Source organism: Magallana gigas, chromosome 10, assembly GCF_963853765.1.
Source record: "Magallana gigas chromosome 10, xbMagGiga1.1, whole genome shotgun sequence".
In the NCBI taxonomy this organism is placed as follows: domain Eukaryota; kingdom Metazoa; phylum Mollusca; class Bivalvia; order Ostreida; family Ostreidae; genus Magallana; species Magallana gigas.
This window is the reverse complement of record NC_088862.1, coordinates 4,075,476-4,096,226: the sequence shown is the minus strand read 5'-3', so window position 1 is coordinate 4,096,226 and position 20,751 is coordinate 4,075,476. Positions and strand designations below refer to the sequence as shown.

At 34.6% G+C, this 20,751-nt stretch overlaps 1 protein-coding gene across 4 annotated transcripts; it reads right to left on the bottom strand.

The window, feature by feature from the left end:
• Positions 1 to 844: 844 nt before the first annotated feature.
• LOC105342717 (polypeptide N-acetylgalactosaminyltransferase 13) lies at positions 845 to 20,273 on the bottom strand. Of its 4 annotated transcripts, none has more exons than XM_066073926.1 (16): positions 19,922 to 20,273; positions 18,699 to 18,951; positions 17,154 to 17,267; positions 16,822 to 16,863; positions 15,475 to 15,643; positions 14,926 to 15,098; positions 14,318 to 14,422; positions 13,443 to 13,545; positions 12,886 to 13,056; positions 12,523 to 12,640; positions 11,872 to 12,052; positions 11,583 to 11,722; positions 10,979 to 11,077; positions 9,613 to 9,747; positions 6,272 to 6,350; positions 845 to 5,003 (listed from the first exon to the last, which is right to left on the bottom strand). In XM_066073926.1, exons 2-16 carry the CDS (start codon positions 18,898 to 18,900, stop codon positions 4,948 to 4,950), a joined length of 1,887 nt encoding a protein of 628 aa, XP_065929998.1. In that variant the 5' UTR covers positions 18,901 to 18,951; positions 19,922 to 20,273; the 3' UTR covers positions 845 to 4,947. The 4 variants fall into 4 exon arrangements, with proteins under 4 accessions (XP_065929998.1, XP_065929999.1, XP_065930000.1 ...); XM_066073927.1 differs by lacking the exon at positions 9,613 to 9,747 and adding an exon at positions 8,785 to 8,910; XM_066073928.1 differs by lacking the exon at positions 16,822 to 16,863.
• Positions 20,274 to 20,751: the final 478 nt, after the last annotated feature.

Here is a 20,751-nt window from a genome sequence, read left to right as displayed (position 1 = left end):
GGGGGGATGGTGTGAAAATCTCTAGGAAAGACAACACTTTCTTGGTTTATTAACGTTTTACTTACTACATGTATGTTGGAGGTAGTGCTCGGATATACTATAACATGCACACATTATGTACACACGTGTTCGATGTGCACGCTAAGTGGGGCAGTCGGACAAGCGGAAAGCAACGTTTCCCCGAGCTCTGCCGAAAAGATCAGAGAAGTTACGATAGGGATCAACCCTTATGTCAACAAGAGAAGGACGCCTTTTCTTTTCTTTTTGCTACTAAACATATGGGCGTCTCGAGATAAATCCTGTGGTTTTCGTCGTTTCTAGTTGTGAAAACCCTTCATGGACCATTCAAATAAAAGACAGAAACGGGCCGACAAAGTTGCAGGCCCTAAATCTATAAGGGCAACCGTGAAATCAATGTCATGGTTGTTCTCCAAAGATGCGATTACCAGACACAAACGTTGATTTCTTTTTGAATTGTTATTTTTGTTTGTTTTGCGGGCTTATCTTTGGAATTAAAACAAGAGGTTCCCAACACCGCACCAATTGTGGAATCATTAGGATTCGTGATGGCTCAATTTTTCGTGGTATTCGTGGGTATCCCTCGCCCACGAATTTACACCCTCAACGAAATAAATTTAGAAATATTTATCTTTGTTACTGAAACTGAACACGGATGCATCCACGGAATTACATCCCCACGAATGAGCAAAAAACCCACAATCCACGAAATTTGGCCCCGCGAATTTAAATGATTCCACAGTATACGATCCATCCTCAGTACAAACGACTCGATTCTACATCAGATGTTTCAAATTTGTTTTCCAAACATACAAGATGACAAATCTAATTTTAAATTACTTTATTTCTATAGTTTTATTCCATAGATACTCTTGCATCAAATCAACTTCCCACACAGTTAAAAATAATCAGAAAATTGATAAGAGAAAAATATTAATCCACACAAGATTTTTTCTCCGATGCATATCTAACAATTTGATTTACATTTTTAAAAAAAACACGTTGCTTCCAATACTGTGAAATTATAATTCGTGGTGGCTCAATTTTCGTGGTATTCGTGGGTAGCCCTCCCCCTCGAATTTAAATTCTCAACGAAAACAAATTTATATAGAGTTATCTGTGTTACTGAAACAGTAACCGACGCATCCACGAAATTACACCCCCTCAAAAGAGCAAAAAAGTCATGATCCACGAAAATTGGCCCCCACGAATTTAAATGATTCCACAGTAATCAGACAGAAATATCAATGCTAACCTACTGTCTGTATTCCGTTTACTTTCATTGGTACTTACTTCTCGGACGTTTTAACAAGTAATTTTTTTTAAATTTAAATCTCATTATAAAATGTAAATGTTTTTGTAAATAAAAATAAGAATTCTTAATTACAATATGCCTAATCTGCCTTAAAATTTCCAGCATGATTTTTATGGCAATTAACTGTAAGTTAGAAAAAGAAAGATCTGGATATTTTAGCTTTGAATATCTTTATTAAATCTATATACACAGCTCTTCTTTAAAGGATATTAGCACAGTCTAAAATTGACAACCCATCCCTCTTAATTGTACAAACAGTAGGTTTGCTGAATGACCCCATCTCACTAACAATTGGAATGATCGATACAGAAATATACCCAGCTTGTTTGGCCCACGTTCTGAATTTTCTTTAAACAATGGTTGCGCCTGTGCATGGAATGTCAGGGGAGACAACCCTAGTGTGAAAAAAAATCTGCATGCACAAATATATTAATTTCTATAGTTTATATGACATAACCTTTTCTGTGCTCCCTTGGTTATCCATACCTATGGCAAGATATTTTTAAATAAATAACATTTGTATAAATAATCAGTTTTACACTTTTGGTACATAAAAAATGAAGTAAAGCATCGTCTTTTCATTTTATCCCTAACGCTCTCATTCTCAAAAGAGTTATTCCCCTTCATAATTAAAGAAATTAAAATCCGTCCAAAAGGAAAGGAAAAATTTGCAATGCATAGCAACTTTCAATGACATACAGAATTCGACTGCACTGGAAACTGCGTGTTAATTAAATATATTCTCTCTATATTCACATTGCTATCTGAAAAAACACTGCAAAGTTTAATCACATAACAGTATTTTAAAACTAAACGCTTCTTTCATACCAATCTAGAATAGTTTATACATTTTAAATATCATATTACAAGCACTACATAGATGTCACATACTCATGTCCCATTTCACAAAAAATATCTTCAATTAAAGCCAACCATTTAGCACATAATTAATACATGTTAAGTCATTTCTACCGAAAACAGTTTCTTCGTCTTATACGTCACTATCTATAATTTGTTGTAAGATTAAATCTAATGGATCAACTCCTATGTGAATAAAATATTTATACATGTTCAAGTTTCTTTCATATAACAAAAGGTTCACAGTTTTCAATTCCCTAATATTTTGAATGCTGTAGCAATAATGGAATAGTTTTGAACAGATGTCTGAAAAATTAAGATTTGGACAGCTCTAGAACAACATTGGTCAGAGATGAATTAAGAAACAATACATGAATGAAAAAAAATATAAAAATCTGTATACTATAAATTATAAAATGTTGATGTTTTAAACAGAACATTTTTGTAAAAAAAATAAGGGAACTGATTTGGACTAGAAAGTATATGTGACATGAGGTTTGAGAACATATTCAAGTATGAATACTCAATGTTTGACGAGTTACTGCAAGGTTTTGAATACATAAAACAAAAAAATTTGAAAAAATAGGATTGGAACACGAGGTCTGTGTGCCTGTCAAAAATTGAATAGGGTTGTCTATTCATATACATGCGTGTAAATCAAATGAATAGTAATAAAAGAACACTGACAAAATCTGCATCCTACAGATAATGGGATAAACATTACAAATTACTTGGCTGTTAAAAATCAACAAAATTCAATTTTAATCATCCAAAAATGCTCCCAAAACCTTGTTTCAGTTTTAGATTAAAAAGAAGTGTTAAGGTGTGCAAAGCACTTTAGGAGACCAATTTATCTCAACCAAACATCACCAAGCATTGTATGATTAATTAGTCTTTCTGATGCTCGTTTATTTGTCAATTAAATGCTGCATGCTGCTGATATATCTAGTCTTATTTGGAGTTCACCCTATCTATTTATTCTTACAGGGTTTTTAAGAATCAAAAACTAAAATATTGACAATTTTTGCTAATACTTATCATTATATGATTCCAGTCAGCAACAAAAAAATCCCTTAAGATTTGTGAGCATTTTTTTTCTGATTAATTCATAAAATAATACACAGACATTTTGCATAGTATACATGCACATTAATTATCATACCTACGTACGTTCAAAAACAAATTTCAAAAATTGCACCTTTTACATCTTTTTCCATTAAAATCAAATCAGAGTAAATAATTGAATAGTACAGAGTTAATCATATTTTAAACACTAAAATTGATAATTTCATTTTTTAGATTGCTTCAACTATCAAAAGTTTTGTTTCATCTATCAAGTGTTTTATCTATCATCTAACTTAAGTTGATTCTAAGGGTGGGAAAAAGATCTTTTTTTTTAAAGTAATGGATTAAAATTACTCTGAAAAGCAGTTGTTAGTTTACACAGAAATTTTGAATCATATCCAAAAAGAATAACACAAGAGATGCTTATCTTTACCAACTGAAAATTCAACTAATGAAGAAAGATTGGCAACAATATGTTTGAGCAGATTGAATCCACAAAATTGAACAAATCCAATCTCAAATAGATACTTGATACACAGAATTAGATATATAACTGTTAAAGAAAAGATAAAATACTTTCACACCAACATCTAGATGGTTAAATTACAAAAACAAAACAGTCTATCACTTTTTCTCTAATATTCCATTGTGATGCATCATCACCAGTGTTAAAGCTTTCAGACATCTTGACAAATAACATTGGAGTATCAATCATTCTTCATATAGCAAAACTTCTCCACAGATGCTTACTAATAACAAAAATTGTACACGAAAACAAGATACAACACACCCAAACAGGAAGCCTCTTTTTAAACCTTAGAAGCCATATTGCAGTATACTTAATGCATATACACACATACCATACACAGATATACTTATATTGAGATATAATTCAATAATCGGAACCTTTTAATTTCACTAATCGTAAAAACCCACTAGATTAAATGTGACCAATTAAAGATGAGAATTATTCTCTGTGTGAGACCAAATTTAAGGGGATACGTAAACAAAGATACATGATGTAAGATTAATACTATCAATATTACACTTCAAAAATACCATCAATTTGTACCACAGTCTACAGAGAATGTGGATTGCAATAAATTAAAAATGAATGACATTAAATCTGAATAATTTTCAATGCAAAAACACAACCAGAAGTTGCGTACTCCGTACATGACCTTTATAATATACACTGTATATAAATAAATTACCAAACAAAAAGCTGCTTGACATTAAAAATCTACATCTGAATGGCCTTGCAAACATCTACTAAACTCTAAATCCATCTTTTAAACCATTTATGTATAAATTAGAGTCTGTTTTAAAATCTAGACAGTATTAGTAACAAAAAATATATTCAATATTCAACAATAAGTTCTAGTCCCTTCAAGTCAAACACATTCAACTCTGAACTACCTCTCACTGCCTCTTCATCCAAGCACTCACTTCTATCTACTCTACTTCTCATTTCCAAATAGGTCAAGGACAGGTCAGTCAAATGACCTTGACCCATTTAAGATCCAATGACTAGAAATCCAAGCACCAATCTGGATATGCGTATACTTTCTGCGGATCACTCGGTTAAACGACTCAAGAGTTTGAGTTCTTGACCTCTTGACCCCCGCTGAATAAGATTGGTTTCGAGCCATAGACTCACAATTATCACATGACACTAGAATTCATCATGGCTACCATTTCATGTCAGTTAGAACCCACTTTTGCCGAACACTGCCATCACAAGGCCCTGAAAAGATGTACAGATTAAATCATGATATACATGTATCTCATTTCATTTCTTACAAATTAACAGAGTCCATTAAATCCCATCCATATTCTCTTTTAACCAAAGCAGGATAAAAATTTGTAACTTATTAAGTAAATAAATATCAAACATTGACATATTTACTAAAGACATCTAAAAATCTTAATGAAATGGATAAAATAGACATGAAATAGATTTCCATCTCCTTTTACATAATGACTCTTAAAGAAAGAACAAATTTAAACTTGATAGTGGAAGTAAAGCTGTCTGTCATTCTCCCCCAAATCACATACTCACACTCACAAACCAATTGACAGTGAGATTGCCTCCCTTCACACCCACCCACACACTTACCAATGGATGGTGCATCCTTGTCGTTAGGACCCGCCGCCCCCTTCACACCCACCCACACACTTACCAATGGATGGAGCATCCTTGTCGTTAGGACCCGCCGCCCCCTTCACACCCACCCACACACTTACCAATGGATGGTGCATCCTTGTCGTTAGGACCCGCCGCCCCCTTCACACCAACCCACACACTTACCAATGGATGGTGCATCCTTGTCGTTAGGACCCGCCGCCCCCTTCACACCCACCCACACACTTACCAATGGATGGAGCATCCTTGTCGTTAGGACCCGCCGCCCCCTTCACACCCACCCACACACTTACCAATGGATGGTGCATCCTTGTCGTTAGGACCCGCCGCCCCCTTCACACCCACCCACACACTTACCAATGGATGGTGCATCCTTGTCGTTAGGACCCGCCGCCCCCTTCACACCCACCCACACACTTACCAATGGATGGTGCATCCTTTTCGTTAGGACCCGCCGCCCCCTTCACACCCACCCACACACTTACCAATGGATGGAGCATCCTTGTCGTTAGGACCCGCCGCCCCCTTCACACCCACCCACACACTTACCAATGGATGGAGCATCCTTGTCGTTAGGACCCGCCGCCCCCTTCACACCCACCCACACACTTACCAATGGATGGTGCATCCTTTTCGTTAGGACCCGCCGCCCCCTTCACACCCACCCACACACTTACCAATGGATGGAGCATCCTTTTCGTTAGGACCCGCCGCCCCCTTCACACCCACCCACACACTTACCAATGGATGGTGCCTCCTTTTCGTTAGGACCCGCCGCCCCCTTCACACCCACCCACACACTTACCAATGGATGGAGCATCCTTGTCGTTAGGACCCGCCGCCCCCTTCACACCCACCCACACACTTACCAATGGATGGTGCATCCTTGTCGTTAGGACCCGCCGCCCCTAGACACTGCTTACTGTTTACATGTTTCAACTCCAGCGTCTGAAAAAGGTAAGGTTCATTTGTAAATTGAAGAATTTTCTTCCATTTTTAAAAAAAGCATCAAATAAAAAAAAATTAAATAATGCAAATCTTATAAAGCCTATAATTAGTCAAATGCCAAAGATAAAATATGGTGGCCAACGCACGCAACCAAATAAAAAATTACATTGCTCACTACCCACCCACCCCCCCCCCCCCTAAAAAATTGGGTCCATCTTTGTAGTTTTTTTAAGCTTATATAATAACTTCCTATTTTTGTACATGTACCATTTATTTCTACTTTAAGGAATGGGGAGGGGGGGGGGGACAAATTTTGTGCAATTTTTTTTTTTAATTTTGGAGGGAAAATTTTTTGGACCTATCATTGCTTCTGACAATTTACAACAATAAATAATGTATATGTGAAACTGATATAAAAAGTGAGCTTGTCCAAGTTCTTTGAGTCTGATTCTACTATTAGAAATATGGATTCTATTTGTAGCACACAGAGATGGGTCTATACTTATGCATGATATTGTTATAATGGGATACAGCATCACTAAAATCTTTAGGTGTTTCAATGAAAGTTAAAAATCTGACACCGAGTACCATTAAATAAAGATGAGCTCTTTTTTTGCTTTCATTCTGACTTTAACAAAGGAATAAAAAAAATAGGAAAAAGAAAACAAGGGATACATGTAGTTTGTTTTAAATCAAAGGATTGCTAGGGAAACTTCTTTGAATCACTTTATGCCAAGTTTAATTTGTGTAAATTTTACCCAATAATTCTAAGGTAAAAAACGACAGAGGACTTGTAAATACTGATCAGAAAAGCTTGCTTGAGTCTTATTCTTGGTTACAAATAAGCTATGTTGAATAAACAAAAATGATTTGCAAGATATGATAAAGCATCTTTTTTATTTTCTCCATCAAAGTAATTAAGAAAGTTAAGAATGTATTGTCAAAATATCTATTATTCCTTCACCTCCAGAATATATACAGTACTTAATATTGTACACATTTTAAAAAGATAGTGCTGTATAAAAAAATACAGTCAAACTTTGTTATCTCGAACTAGATGGGACTGTATAAAAACTTTGAGATATTCGAGTATTCGAGATATCGCGGGTAAAATACTTAAAAAATAAGTAGTTGGGAGCTACAAATCACTTCGAAATATCAATTGTATTCCGAGATATCAGTTTTCGAGATATCAAAGTTTATCTGTTAGTGGCTTTTCCATATTACAGATACATCTTGTAATAAAATATCTTTAACCACAGTCCTGTAAAAGTTGACAAGTAAAATCCCAAACCCATCAAGCACAAGCACACAAAATCAACCTCCTCTCATCAAAGAGTTGATGTCTAGACTAACAAACAGAAACTAAATAAATGTTCTTCATATCTTCAAATTATAGCAACCCCATCTATTCTAAACATTATTCTCTTCTGTCTCTCAAAAATCTCATTCTGCAACCAGAGATATCAATTCATTTCCTAGATTTAAAAATTGGAAATAGCAATTAATCAGTTGCAGATACTTATTATAGAAATAAAATTTTGCTATGAAAAATTCATGAAAATGGATTTTTTCTAATCTTAAGAGCATTTGTAAAATTATTTTTATAGAATACGAATGACTGTTTCTGAAGAAATATTTCAAAACACTTTAGAGAAATGTTTCTAATATTGTTGAGTTCATCTAATTTTCTTTTGTTCAATTACTTAAAATATCTTAGTTTCTTAGATGTTAGATAAGACCTATCCCACTATGACAAAATTAAAAAAAAGGTCACGAACAAAGCAAAGGCAAGGTCTGGTTATCTAATTATAGACACTCAGGAGAGACAGACAAACACACAAACAAAGCAACAAAAAAGAGAAGTGACAACCTACTAATCAGAATAAATCAAGAGTATTGGAGAGGCATTCCTGGCTTCAAATATCATACTACAGGACGATTAATCTTAATCACTAGACAGGTGTACAACTTCCTTGAATACAATGCCAAAAAACCTATTTTTTCTCCAAAAATATCAATTATTAATCTAACTATAAAGTATTTCCTTAAATTTTTGCAACAAGAATTTGTAGCAAAAATTATTATTTTAATTAATTCTCAGATAAGCATTTAATTACATGTATCACAAAATTAGATACTTTTTTGTAACAGATTATCTCTCTTTCAATATTTTTTTTCATATTTTCATAGAAATTCAATTCCATTTTGAGTAAACATGCAGTTATACTATTTATTCTAAGCCACAAGCCTCTTTTTCCCATCATGCAACACAACTCCTTCCTTTCCGAGCCATCAACTAAACCATGTCCTATCCAATGCTATTCCTTTCCAATTTTATAAAACATACATAAAAGCAATGGCGGATAATGGCAATAATGTAAAAGCCGAGCGGAGTGGGGGAAAAGACAGATTAATGTTTAGTAAATTCTACCTCTTTAACATAATCCCATTGTCCCTTGCCCGAATCACAGCGTGTAAATACGGGAGAGTTGTAGGTCGCGTCAACACACAGATTGTCATCCGTGGCTAGTTGTTTGGATCCCGTGTACGCAAAAACCTACGTAAGTCATGCAGAGGGAGACATTAAAGAGAGGCTACCACTACTAACAGTAGTCTAAGACCCGTCGTACCGACGCTTAACTAACTAAACCAATGCCCCTCTCTCAACTGCAGGACAGCCTGATTCTCTTTGAAACTCTTTCCTATCTACCTGTATAATTATCTTACTTTTATCTTTAAGCCAGACTTAATAGTCAGGAGGGGTTAGGGTTTCAATGTTATCAAACTGATTATAAAATTGCACTCAAGAGAATATCATTATTTCCTCTGTCAATAGTTTTCACTGGTATTGGAGCATATAACCCAACATCCCAAGAAATATATATATGTTGGAGGGAAAGGTTAAAAGTTCAAGCTTGTGCAGTGAGAGAGAAACAGGCCATGCTGGGGAAATTTGGTCCACTGGGCTGAAACACTAAAAAATATCAGACTGAAACAAAAATAAAGATTAGAAATAAAAACTGAATTCTCCAACTATTCTCATTCAAGGTACATCTAATTCCTCAAATATCTTTCTTTCTCACCCCCCCCCCCAACCCCTTAAAAAAAAATACACAAACTACTACACAAACAAAAACAGCCATGCTACAAAATATTAATCAGAGAAACAAATTGGAAAGTTCAGCTTTTAAGAAATACACAGATAGTGTGGAGTTATCCCCCCTATAATGCACTCTTCAGCACCAGGAGATATGTTTACCTGACGATCATACTCCCATTTTTGATTTCCCCCTAAACCATGACACTGGAATAATTTAACTGGTCCGTGAAGCGAGGAAACATCTAAGCAGACATCGTCGGTCTGTAAAGCTTGCTTTTTTGTGTATGAAAAAATCTGTAACACAAGTCTCGGTTAATGCTCATAGAACTTCATTATTATTTCTGCCATATGGTAAATTGCATACATTTATAAACTTTCATCACTTCCTTGGTAATAATTACTTTGTTCTTCACTTTTGGACATAAATTCCATTTTAATGATATAAAATCTAATCTGTGACTTGCCATTTTGGATCTATAATGCATTGGTTAAGGATTAACATTGCATATCTGTTTAGAAAACTAAAATGATTCAATTTGTTTTATCATATTTATTCATAAATGATTACAATATTGTTTATGCACCGGTTTCATCAATATAAAGGTTTCCTGCCAAGTCAAAAAATGAAATATTCCAAGGTTAGAGAACCAGATTTTTATTCCTTTTGTATTTTGTTACCAAGAATGTGATAAAACTACCACATACCTTTCCTTATATCGCAACTTCTAATGCACCTGAGACATCAATATAGACCTAGAAGGTCTGAGACCTTACCGAGGGCTGGTATTGATGCGACAGCTTAATGTCGGGTGTGATACAAAGAAAGGTAGGTACAGTCATCTAAATTACCACTGTGCACCCACATTCATAAATAAGAATCATCAATACACTTTTAGTTGTAACTTGGTCTTAACTAATACATGAAATATTCATAAAGTCAGTACTTCACTTCTTTGTAAAAATTTCAGAGAAAAACAAATCAAGGTGAATATGATTTAAAATTCAGTGAATTCCAAACTACTTTTTCTTGAAATGATTTTTTGTACAATGCATATCAAACAGAACTTTTTTTTATATATAAAATGATGCTTGATTCTTAGTATAATTTTTCAATAAATCAAAAAAAATTTAAAGGCGAAACCATAATTCTACTTTACTTCTTATACTTTTAAAATAATTTCTTGAGCCATCTTGTTCAAATATTAACAAGAAATTGAGAAAAATATTGATGAACATTTCTGAAAGTTCATCAAAATATTGGTACATCAAATCCAAGTAAATATATAAGAAATCTTTTAACAGATCAATTTAATAGATGTATCGTGAATATTATTTCAAGCACTTAATTTCTCAATCCCTAATCCAGCACAGAGAAGGAACAATCTTTTCATTTTCTTTCTTTCAATATCTATAAATTCATCAATGTGACAGATATAAACGCCCTCTCCTTTGATTTTACAGTCAATTAACATATACTACTGCTATGACTCTATATATGTTTTAATAGACTGGTTCTTGTACTGACCTGGTTGCCGCCCATTCCGTGACACTGCACCATGCCCACTTTCTCCCCACTCTTGCGGCCCATGCTGTCTATACACTGCCCTGTAGCCTTGTTCCTGATCTACAAACACATTCAACAATAAGGACATTGCTGTCTGTACTGCAACAGTTTTTGATTTTATCATTATACAGGCAGAAAAACTAGATGAAAAGCTGCAATGAAATGCAATTTTTCTTATAATTGTCAGGGGAGATAATCAAAATGAAAATTACTTATGACAAGTAAAATTCAGGGAGAGATACGAACTAATCTGTTTAAGATAAACAATATGTTTATAAACTCATGGGAAAGAAAATCACTTCACTATTAATAAGTGTCAATTTGTTATAAGCATTTTTGCTATAAGCGTGTTTTACAGTATCAGGGTTGTCGCTAAGACCTGGGAGGCGGGGTATTCTCCAGCCTAAAGTGACGTTTTACCCACCTATTTTATCATTTCAAACACAATCTAGCTATAAGCTAGACCTCCAGATCCCCTTCTACTTTTTTGTTTCTTCCTTCTACTTCAATTTTTAGAGACAACCCTGCTGTATTACTACACACATAAACACAAATCAGCCGTTACCTCTCCGAGGGCGTGATACTCCACCGGCATCTGTGACTCTGGGTACACGTTCTGTAGGTACCACTTAAAGCTTTTACAGTGCAGCTTCTCTCTCAGGGCCTTCCTCTCCGACACATCCCCATAGCTCGTACTCCTCACACCTACAGGAGAAACAAGAAAATATGCAAATTATTGTTATACTTAGCCACTTCTAACAGCATTTCAATAAATTTGAGAACAGATACATTTTCTTTAGGCCAGACACAATTAAAAAGATTTATAGTTTATAGTGCAGTCACAATTCTCTTACCTGGATTGATTTTATAGAAGAAATCTTTGTATTCGTCCATCCAGACCTCCACGATTCGCTGCGTGTTGTGGTTGATGATGCGAGCCACGCCCCCCGGCCAGGAGTAGGGCGAGGTCTTCCTGAACACATGACCCACGCGGGAACAGGTCACTATGTAAACCTTGCCCCCACACATCCAAACCTACAAAAGAAAATAAGGTCAATGAGGTTACTATCATCACCACACATCCAAACCTACAAGGATAAGTGAGGTCACTGTACACTTTACCCCCCTCCCCCACTCCTACCCACAGCTACAAAGATAAATATTAAAGGTCATTATTTACACTTTAACCCCACACATACACACCTACAAAGCAAAATTAGGTAAATTTTGGCAATCAGCACAATTTGAAATCGCCATTTTGTACTTTCCACCTCAACCACCCCACCATCAAAAATAGTATATAACAATAGCCTTTAGTAATTCAAATTCAAATTTGATGTTTTAGAATAACACTTTTTAAAGCTTACATCTTATAACCTTAAATTGAAGCCTAGCAAAAACACACAAAATTGAATAAGGTATTTTGTGAAATATGAAAACTTTCTTCTTACATTCAAATTACTTTTTTTCAATTTCTAGCAATTAAATCATTAAAAAGTACAGACCCTGAAGGACATTTCTAGGTTTTCTCCTCCCCAGATGTCCATTCCCTCATCATAGGAACCGACCTCATAAAAGTAGTCCCTGTCTATAGAAAACAACCCCCCGGCCATGGTTGGTGTCCTGTTAAATAAAACAAAACAGAGATCAAAACAGACCTTACAAAACAATACATTACTGAGAATATATACAATGTACATATTTAGGATTGAAACATGTATCATAAAAACAGCAATTTCACTTAATCTACAAAGCTGATGCCTAAAAATTCATATATCCTTCTACTTCAATTTTATGAGACAACCCTGTTAATCCACCAAAACTGGTGCCCACAATTATAAATGAGACCTCAGTCTACAGCCACTCACTTTGTGGGGTTGCTCCTGTCGCCTCCTCTCCTGTCTAGTTCCCTCTGGGGGACAGGGTACCAGCGGAAATTCAACTTCCAGTTGAAGCCTCCCCAGGTCATGTCCGAGCCAGTGATGTATTCGAACGAGTCGTCCCCTATCACATCAATGATTGGACACACCACAGCAGTTCTGTTTTAATCAGACAAAACATCATCAGTCAATTCAGTATCAAATTATGCTAACTGGCTGAAAATTCAATGTCCATAAAATGTTGTATACATTGATGGTAGTGCGTTTACAGAAGTTTCTCTGGCCAAAATTTCCTACTGTAAACAGGGTTACTTTCGCCCTGTGTAATTTTCGCCCTTCTACTATTGCAAACAGTTTTGCCCCGTCTTAAGAAGCAATTGATTTTAAAAAGAGATAATTAGAAACATTTGAATTGGCCCAGTCTTAAATTCGCCCGCTGACAACAAGTGCGAATGGGGCGAAATTAAATGGGAGCAAATATTTCCCCGTATACAGTAATCTAATGGGTTTTTATATACATTTGATGAACTATCAATGTTTTGTACCTGTCTTTATGGATTTCATACAACAAGGGTTCCAGCCAGCCCTCAGTACACTCACAGTGAGCGTCCAGGAAAGTGATCACCTTCCCTCTAGCTTGTTTGGCACCTGAAAAACAAAATCAAAGATTGCAATAAAATCATTACAAGACACATTACTTTTGAATAGTTTTTTTGTACATGAAGTACTGTAGTGTTATGCCATGTCAACCCAACTTTTCTTATAGAGCTACAGATCTGCAGCAAATCAAATACAATGTATTGGATGTCCATCTCTATGATTGTAGGATTATCCTTTCCAAGTACTACACATAGTTCTTATTGGAGTTTGTCAAATTCTGCCCTGAATTCACTTTCTTTCCTCGGATTTTGTTGTTTCAATTTATAGAGTGGAGTGCAAAGTCATTGAAAATGATTATCACTTGACATTACATCACAAATATGTATGACATGTTTGTTCATCACTATATTAGGATGACTTGGTATTGAAAAATCACAAACATCACTGATCTGATCTATTTTGTCATGAATTAGATGAATGACCTTGAACTCTAGCAGTCATTCACATCTGATCTTTATATCAAGAAGGAAGTTATGTATTAAAGATTTGATAAAAGGAAATTGTGGTCGGAAAGAGATTGAGAAAGTTCAAACATGTTTCAAGGTTAATCTTTGATCTTAAACAGCTGTATGATTTTGATAAATAGGAACAAATATTATAAAATTCTTTTAAATTAAACTTTTTAGAGACCTAAAAAATTTTCTTTTGTGTTGAAACTACTACCTTTAAAATGGTTTGTTTACACAACCCTGATGTGTTAACCCAATTTTTCATATCTGGATTTCAATATATGACCTTGACATTTGCACATGACCCTGACCTTTTAACCTGGCTCTGATGAGCCCTGTCCTCTCCTCGGACCTGATGACACGAGTTGAGACAGGTAAGCGAGCAATGTAGTCCTCCAACTTCTTCCCTAGCTCCTCTGTAAAACAATTGAAGAAAGAGTGTCACTGGTTAAGTACGTTATAACTTGACAAAAAAGATTTAAGACAACAAATAAAAAACAATTTACTGCTGCATACTGAGAAATGAAAAATTGTGTATACTACAATGAGCTATTCTGAATTCTCAATATTTAGGATATCTCTTGCATAAAAGCTGTTTTTCTTTTCTTTTTCAGTTCAAACATTAAAAACAAGATGAATGTGAATATGGATTATTTTAGGGGGAAAAATAAATACATATTTAGTGAATACAGATGTTATTCTAGCCCTGAAGAGACTCAATTTATAGTAGTATTGATTTAGATAAATGGGAAATCTGTATAAAGCAATAATGTGAAATTCAATCTCAGGCTCCCAAAACTAAATCTTCTTCCAGTTGTAAAAGAGCATTTTCAAAATAAAATACAAAGTATTATGACCAGAAAGCCAATAGAGAACAAATAAATGCTAACATGTGAATCAGCTAATCCCTCTATAATACCTCTTTCACTGGCATCATCAACTAATAGGATTTCGTTAAGTAGCTCCCGTGGTGAGCGGTTTATAATACTATGAACGGTCCTGAGGAGAGTGGACCAGGCCTCGTTATGGAATACAATCACCACGCTGGTGTCGGGAAGCTCAGAGTTGGGGGGATAGGACTTCCTCTTGCATCTGAAAGAAAGGAGGCAAAAACAAAATTACCTTGTAACTTAAAGTACAGTGGAAGCTCTTGTGTGAAAGTGTTCCTTCTAATTCTATTTATTAATAAATTCAATGTTGTGTCAGCTTTGTTTTCAACTGGTTTAAAGTACAGGGCATTAAGACAATTCTAAATTGTGAAAAATCAATAAATAGAGAGAACTGTCTATTGTGACAGTATGCCAAGAATTTTTGTTTTTTAATTTTATCATTAAGACATTTTATACTGTATGTAATTCAATGAAAAATATTCAAATTCTGCTACACCACTGTATTCAGCAAACCACACCCCCATCCCCCCAAAGGATTCCAGATAAGATCTACAAGACTAAGGAGAAAGTGTCCTTACGCATCCATTCGGTAGTCAGGAAGTGAGCGGTTGAGCGATATCATGTCGCTGGCCACCAGATTAAACTGGTTAATTTTGAATTTCTCCTTGGACTCAGCCTGTCTGTCCAAGGGGATCACTACAGGTTTCCCCATTTCTCCTGGCCCTGTAGGGACCCTCTGTATAATACCTGAAAGTAAAATGGGCAATTACTAACAAATATATCATTCCTTAATTTCATGTATCAGCATTCCTACTTTACCTGTCTGATACTCTCTGTATTATACATGTACCAGCAAGTAATGATTGGCGATTATTTTCAACATATTGTCATTCCTTATTTTCAAGTATCAGCAAACTTGCTTTATTAGTTTGCTGTGGGATCATCTTAATTTGTGGAATAGTATCCACAAAATCAATACACAGTAATTAAGCAGGGTAATAGCAAACATGCTTATAATGAATCAACGCTTGGTGCGAAGTGATTTTCATTCCCCGTGACTTAATTATCATTTATGTGTTGTAAACTTGACAGATATCATTACTTATAACAAAGCAAAATCGTCCGTACCTTGCACTTTGTTATAAGCAAGTTTTACTGTACACTATGCCACTAAAAATGAAGATGATTCCACTGTTATAGTAATTTTTTTGTCAGCTGTGACATTAAATTTTGTCAACAAAGAATTTGGTGCAAAATGACTCTGACTTCAATCTTTGGTAAAAGAATTTTCTTTAAAGTCAGACAGATTTTTGGAGTACAGGAATTCATACATTCAATTTAAACCGTAATGGACAGTGATACAGATTACAAGATTTCATTTGGGCAGGTTTTTCTGTGCTGGTGTACGTAATTTTTCAGATATAATGAAGGCTGCAAAATATTTGTTCATATTGGTATAGAAACTTATAGAAGTTTAGCAACAACTATGGATAATTCTTATTTCATATTTAATGTAACGGTACATGTAAACATGTAAATGACACCAGTGTAATTACAAATACATGTATTGTTAGAAATAGAATATTCTTCCTGTACCTGATCATCTCCACCCCACCCCACCCACCCCCTACCCAAATATTTCTGAATATCTCATGCTGTAAGAAGCTATTCAGATTGCATCTTAATTTTCTTACATTCAAAACAGAACATATAGTATACTACACATTTTTCAGTGTAATTCAGAATTGAAAATAGTGAGACTTCATCTCTAAAATTGCTTGATCGTGGAGTCTTGTAATCTCAAAACAAACAGCAATGGTTTTAACTATGTTATGAATGGTTAATCTACCACACCTAGTTATTATTAACCAACTGGCACTGTAAAACATTCCCTTCTGTGTTAAATTCATTCTACACATAACTACCTTCAGTATTGCTTCTTTTTGCGTGCGCACGCGAATGAGATACTGTAAAATAAAACAAGGGAAAAATAACCCTTAAAGCAACAGCCATTTTTATTAATTTGAAAATCTTGCCATTCTGCTGCCCTTTAAAGGTAAACAAAGGAGAATTGTAAAAGGGATCTAGCACCCATACACCACAATTTAAAAGAATAAAAATAAAGTGAAAGTGAAATTGAGGGTAAAGCCCATCCACCAAAGAAAATGGGGTCAAGGTCAACTCATTCAAGAATGTTCATCCACCATTGGGCAGGGTTTTCATCGGGCATTGCAAAAATAAATTCATATCCTCAAACCTTCATTTTTGACATCCACTTGCGGGGTCTTATGCTTTGGTTTGAGTTTGGGGACATACATAATGTCCGAGCCTGGTTTGACAATTTTGTCATGGTCCTTAGACTTGGCTTCGTCTGTAATTATTGACATTTTAGCATGAATTTATACATTATTAGTGAACACCTGGTTCTAAAGTTGATCAGACAATGTGGTGGGGTTTTTTTTTTGGCCAACTAATGCTAAATGAATACAGACCACCTTGTCGAGTGCATATAATCCTGACAATTAGTATTCGTTTCAAAAACTGCATTATCAAATAGACGAGACCATAATTTAGGCCTACATACAGGTGTATGATACAATGAAGAAAAACTAAATTTTATCTTTGAAAATCAGTTATTTCAATATAAAATGCTATTTGTACATCCCAAGCTACATGTGTCTGTCAGAGAATGACAATGAGAATAAAAAGATGTCTTTTTTTAAAGAAAAAAGTTCTGAAGATAAAATACCAAACTCAGAATATATTATTGAACGTGCCGTTGTTTGACAAGGCTGATTAACAGTGATTGGATATTGTTTGATTGATTGACAGCTCGTTATTACGTGGGTGGAGTGGCATACCTATAGATTTTCAACAGGTGTATACCCCTGTGGGAAATATTACCAGACATTGGCCTGTTAATGTATACATCTGATATCTGTCCTAACGTATGCACCTCTCACAATACAAAACAAATATTGCCTCTTGGGGAAAGTGATGCAATGAAATCTACATTATCAATCAGTTGATGGATAAAGTAATGCATTACTACTAAGTAACTCTGTAATAATATATCAAATCATATTTTCATACCTCAATAGTATTTTGTTACTATAATATTATCACATCCTTATGAAACTTAATCAGAATGCATGATGCTATTATATTTTTATATCCATTGAAAAAAAAAATTATCAGACGTGTCATGTTTTTAGGATTGGTCTTTTTTTTGTGTTGATGTTATAGTCCTTTTTAGAACATTCAACTCATTTGGTTGCAAAATGAAAGGCTTGAAAGCAGTAAATATACTCAAAATTGAGAAAAAAATAAAATACCATTGCAAAATAAAATGATATGTGTAAAACTAAACTATAAAGCAAAAGAGCTCTGGTGTAACATATCACTTCCCATTGATCTTTATCCTGCAATTACATATGTACACTGTGACAAAATCTGCCATAAAGATCTCTCTCTCTCTTCTCTCTCTTGTTTTTTCTTTTCTTTCTGTTCTTTCCTCTCTTCCCTCTCTGTCTCTCTCTCTATCTCCTTCTCAGAGGTGGATCTGTATAACTTTGAGTTAAGAGTTTCACGTTAAGAATCCAACACTGACACACAATGCATTATTAAGACATCTTTCTTACTATATATCTCCCTACACCTACATACGAGTTCTACAGGACTCTTTCTCTCTTCCCCCTCTCTTTCTCTCTCTCTCTGTAAGTTTCTTTAGGGAGAGTACCAGAGGAATTTCTCTCTCTCTAATTTTATCTAATAGAACTTTCTTTTTTCTCCCTCTCTTTACCTTTAGGTAACAGTTTCTCCAGGAAGCCGCCGCTGTCCTGCTGCTTCTTTGACTCCTCATGGTGGTCCTGTTTACAGTTGGTGTTGACGCTGTTCGCCGCGCAGTCTGTGAAGTACATCAGTATAAACACATCCAAAAGGAACCACACCAGCGAGGTGGCTAGAATTATTTTGCAGTAATGGAGTCGCACCCGGCTGACCATTTTGATTTTTGTTTGAAATGTCAAAACAAACTTCTCACTACCATTCACATCCTGAAAGGCAAAAGAAGAATGAAGTAATTTTCATTCGAAAGAAAAATTTTACTGATAGTTATCATGTGGCATATTCTGTCTGTTTTGTGTTTTTACTGTTATTCAGCTTACTTTTTTAGCAAGAGGAAAAAAGAGAGAGATCTCATATATACTTGATATGTATATAAATGTATATGAAACTTAAGGGCTATTAATTTGTATTAGACTGCCTATGCACTTATGCATGAATGTTTAAGTATATATTTCATCAAGTTAACAATAGAAAATTGATGCAATAATGTAACCCTGTATTGAATAGATTATTTCATTTTAGAAGAAATTTCTCAATGTTTCTCACATATGAGATAATGTAACATACATAAATGTGAGATAAGGAAACATGTTATCATAGTATTCAGCTGACAACCTAAGAAAACACATGTTGAGATTAAAACTGCACAATGGTACATATGAAAGTATTCATTTCTTTAAGTTTAACTACATCTTATCTCTTTGTTAATTCAACACTCAATCTCAATTAAGCTTGCACAATAATACAGCTCAGAATAGATGACTTATAATTCAGGAGTGTTTTTTTTTTCTTAGTTATTTGGTTATAATCTGACATAGGACATATTGGTTTCCTGGATTTAGCACCAGCTAACCTCATGTCCAGCTCTAGAAATAACATCTCTCATAAAAAAAAATACCATAACAGTCAACAGGTCAAGATTTTATCTGCTTTAAACAGTTAAAGATATCTCAATTCTATCAGGTTATTTTACAATCAACAGGCCAACTATATTCAACTGTTGAGTTTTCTTCTACTCAACAAAGCCAAATATTGAACTTGAATAGTGAATTTTCAACACCACAGGAAAAATTTCGTTGAATCGAATGCGATTCTATTTCCTTCCTGTTTCTTATTCTGAAAATACAAATACATTGCACACAGCAAAGAATTCCTATATGAATGGGGGATAAAACTCACATTTTATAAAGAATTTCCATTCACTCTTCCATGTCTGTTTTGTATCGCTTACGACCATTAATGACAACACGCGTGCATTCTTACGCGACACGCTTGTCACTTAAGACAATCAGCCGAAATTTATGTCAAATTGGCCCGGTCGGGGATGATCGATAAAAATGAGCAAACTTGCAGAATATATGTGTTAAGCTCGTATTCTAGAAACCTTTTACAGAACTTCACTTTCCGCGGGAAAATTTACACCTGTAATCAATATGCAACAGCTGTAATCCACACAGAAATTAAATAAAGTTATCGTACTGTTCATCCACGTCTCACAATTTGGTGACACCGGAAGTGACGACAAATGTCTAGATAATACGATCTTAGTTATTTCGTAAAGTTCATTATGCCCAATATTGCATAACTACACGAATTTAAGGAAACATGTAATTTTTATATAAGTAAAACTTTGTGTCTTCTTTTATACTGATCCAGGGGTCGATTTCTATCTAGCCCAACAATAAACCCAAATAATTCTGTTCTTGTAAACTTCCATTTCCTCTTTTCATACATAGGCCGAAATATTTAAAGAAGTATAACATATTCATATTTCTTACCAATGTGCAATAAATAGATGTGTGAATTACTTCAATGTACCTTTTTATCTAGAAAAATATATAAAAAGTTTAAATTTATAAGAATTTTTATAATATCAAACATCCAATATTTGATATTCGATTAAAAACAAATACCCAACGATTATTTAGCTATCAGTAAAATTAATACGCTGCCTCTATCAATTCAACAGTAATTTTATGTAGGTATAAGAGTAAAGAACTTGCATTCTA